At 35.3% G+C, this 3,386-nt stretch overlaps 1 protein-coding gene across 1 annotated transcript; it reads right to left on the reverse strand.

Moving 5' to 3' along the window:
- Positions 1 to 1,033: 1,033 nt before the first annotated feature.
- On the reverse strand, positions 1,034 to 3,126 carry VAPA (VAMP (vesicle-associated membrane protein)-associated protein A, 33kDa; the record flags this gene model as incomplete). Its single annotated transcript, XM_009699130.1, has 2 exons — positions 1,034 to 1,964; positions 2,950 to 3,126. Coding segments are annotated over 2 exons (336 nt in total), but the record flags the coding sequence as incomplete, so codon positions are not given.
- Between the last annotated feature and the right edge of the window lie 260 nt (positions 3,127 to 3,386).

The following is a 3,386-nucleotide window of genomic DNA, read 5'->3' on the forward strand; positions in this document are numbered from 1 at the left end:
TTAACATAGTTTTTCCAGTCACTGGGATGGAAGGAGACTTGAATGCACACACTGGAACAAGTAATTGGAAACATCTGTGCTTGCATGCTTAAGTGAAAAGATAAGCAGTATTTGCATTTTCTTCATCATCTTCCTCGCACATATGCAAGATTTTATAAAAAAATTTTATCACAGAGAGCAATGACAGAATATGATGTAATTATAGTTTTCTTTTTTTAAAAAAAGCACTAGAAATCAAAGGCAACCGAGATAACGTACATCTTCTCCAGAAGATTTTTCTCAGCTACATAAGGTGTGCATATACCAAGGTCTACCACACTTAGCTGCACCACATCAAGTCAAGCTGACCAAGAGTACACACAATTTTGCTTACAGGAGTATATCCTTTCCACAGTTTTTCAGTTTACAAGTAATTACCTGTATTGGATTATGCTTAGTCAGAAGTACAGATACTAATTTGTTCCAATACTACTGTTTGCTTTTATGACATATTCAGAGATGAGGCAAGACATAAGATTAAGTGCAGGGAAGCATTTCAGACCCCCCAAAAAATGCATTCTTTAAAACTTAGCTATACATGGTTAACACAGGTAGATCTGCCAAGAGTTGCATAAAAATTATTTTCAAAAGGTGAGCAACTGAGGCTCACTCAGCAAATATCAACTCTTCTGCATCATGGAATTCACTATGAGTGTCTGAATGATTCAAATTGCAATTTTGAATCTGCTAAAACAGAATTACAAACCAAGTAAGTTAGTGTAAGTGAATAAAGTATCGTTATGAAATCAAAGAATAATGTTGACTCCTGGAAGACACCCAGAACATCCAAAGATGGAACAGAAGGTTGATTGTTACACTCCTGCACAATCCAAGCAAATTGTTAATATACTGAAAACATTCATGTCTGGTATTTGTATCTGCAGGATATCCAAATTATTCTGTCCCCAAACAAGTTTGATAACCATCCTCTCTGTAGCTGAAAGCAGCAAGAAAACAGTTCCATTTTTTAAAACACATGGAAACCTTCCGCCTCCCCAAGCTTCAGTTACAACAGTCTAAGCCAGAGACTTAAGCAAATAAACTTCAAAATAGCCATTTGTTACAAGTAGCAAATTACCATGAACAATGAACTTGTTAGGAATCCCTTCTAACAGTACGACACACACAAACAGGCTACCCAGCAGCAAAATCTGTTAACAATTTTATTTCTTTTGTAATGTTAAATATTATGGGACAGGATTGTAAGGATGAAGAACTCTCAACAATGCCTCACAAGGAATAAGAAAGAAATTCTGCCATGATATTAGCAAAGTAAGGTAAGGAGAAAATTTACACAGTAAGAGGCACCATTTCCCCCAGAACACCTCTTGTCATATTCCTGAATGAGTGGGATTAGCAATCTAATAAATCATTTTTCAAGAGGTAACAGCAACAGATAAAATTTTAAAGGATTATTAAAATAACATTTACAAGACTCTGAACAATTTTTGAATTCTTATTAAAACCACAGAAAGAAAGAACAATTCTTTATTTATGAATTTTCATAAAGGACTGACTGTGCAACTGACACCTGCTATTGATGACTTAATGTACAATTTTGTCCAGTAGCCGAACAGTTTGTCTTTTCAGATTGTGTTTTCTAACTGTGCGAGATCATTAAAGGCAAAGCCTGTTATGATGCTGTACACAAAAATGGCCACATGGGCCATACTACCAATGAAGTGGTAGGTAAACAAATCTTTTTCTGGCCAAGAAAAAAAAAAAAAAGGAAGCTGCATTTTGCATGCTTCTCTCACTCATTCTTTCTACAAGATGAACTTCCCTAGAAAGAATCCAATGAAAATGGCTGCAATTACAACAAGAAGTGAAGGAAGAGAATTAGAGCCATTATCTCTGAGGGCCAAAGCTGTGGGTGATCCAGATTTATCCGAGTGCGCTACCTTTCTGAGCCTCAAGCCTTCATCCTGAAGCAGAAAAAACATACAGATGAAAAAAAATTTATTAACATATCTTCTTTACAATTGTAAAAACTGAACTCAAAGGCCAAATTTACTAGTGAACATTTAAATAAAGTTAAAAAAATAAATAAAAAACCCCAACAACATTACACCACACCAAAATCCAAAATATGAACACAGCAAACCATAATATTTCAAATAAGGACAGGTAATCCACTAGTGTCTCCCTGTGCAATAGTTAAGAAAGATTCTGAAATTCTTGCTAGGCACAACGAAGAATCCTGATTTTACTTACGATGTGTCAGAATTAAATAGCAGTAATTCCTTGTTATTAAGGGGAAACATCTGCTTTGTGTAGTGTTTCTCCGAATGTTTCAATGCCATCAGGTATTACAGGTGTGGAGACACTGTTATTTCACAGTTCTTTAAAAGGCTACCATAGCCAACAAAATTGTCAGATACCCAAAAGCAAATATATAGAAAAGTCACATAAAGTCACGTATTGACTAGTTACAGGTTACTGAAATGGCACCTTTACATAAAGGTACTGGAAAGCAGTGTTCGCTTACCTCCTCTGGCCAAACAATTGCTCTTGTTAGCTAACAATTTGTGATACAGAACGTTACCAACTTCAGATCTCATCTACTCATTCTTAATGAATAATAATACACTTTTAATAAAAGCTACGAATTCAGTATCTCTGATTTAGACTTAAAGTAACTAAGACCACCTTAAATAGGACCATTTCATGTAAGAAGAAAATTACGTAGTTTCAGTATCTCATCCAAGACAATCACAAAGTCTCAGTCACTGAGAAGTTCAAAATATACAGTATATACAGGACAGTAAATATCGTACTACAAATCAATCTTTACATTCTAACAGTTGTATCTACTTTCCAGAATACACATCTACTGGCCTAATTACAAACCAGACCTTTCAATCAAGAAGAGCAAAGAAACTTCAATACAAACATGGAAGTAGAACTTACTCTCAGGTGCCGATTTTCATCTGTCAGCTTCATAATCTCTGCTTGAAGTCTTTTGCACTCCTCCACTAGCTTCCTTGTTTCAGTATCATTAAGTGAAACACTATGTGGTTTTGGCATCGGTCCATCCTGCTTAGATGTATTCAGTACTGGGGCAGGTTTGCTTGCATCTATATCATTCTACAAATATTAAGAATGACTTGAGAATTTTACTTACCTAGAGAAAAATCATCCACAGCTTAAAACTGAAACAATCCAGCTACTAATACAGTTCAATGAAGTTTATATTAACAGTAATCTGAACAAAGACTTGTTATCAGTTCAGTTCTGATCAGCTCAAATATTAAAAGGCAAGAGAAGATTGCACTGTTTACATTTGGTACTACATGCTACTGAGACAAATATTAATACTTTAGCTGCTTCTCGCTGACCCAGCAGGC

This window comes from Cariama cristata, unplaced genomic scaffold, assembly GCF_000690535.1.
Source record: "Cariama cristata isolate BGI_N322 unplaced genomic scaffold, ASM69053v1 scaffold17494, whole genome shotgun sequence".
NCBI lineage: Eukaryota > Metazoa > Chordata > Aves > Cariamiformes > Cariamidae > Cariama > Cariama cristata.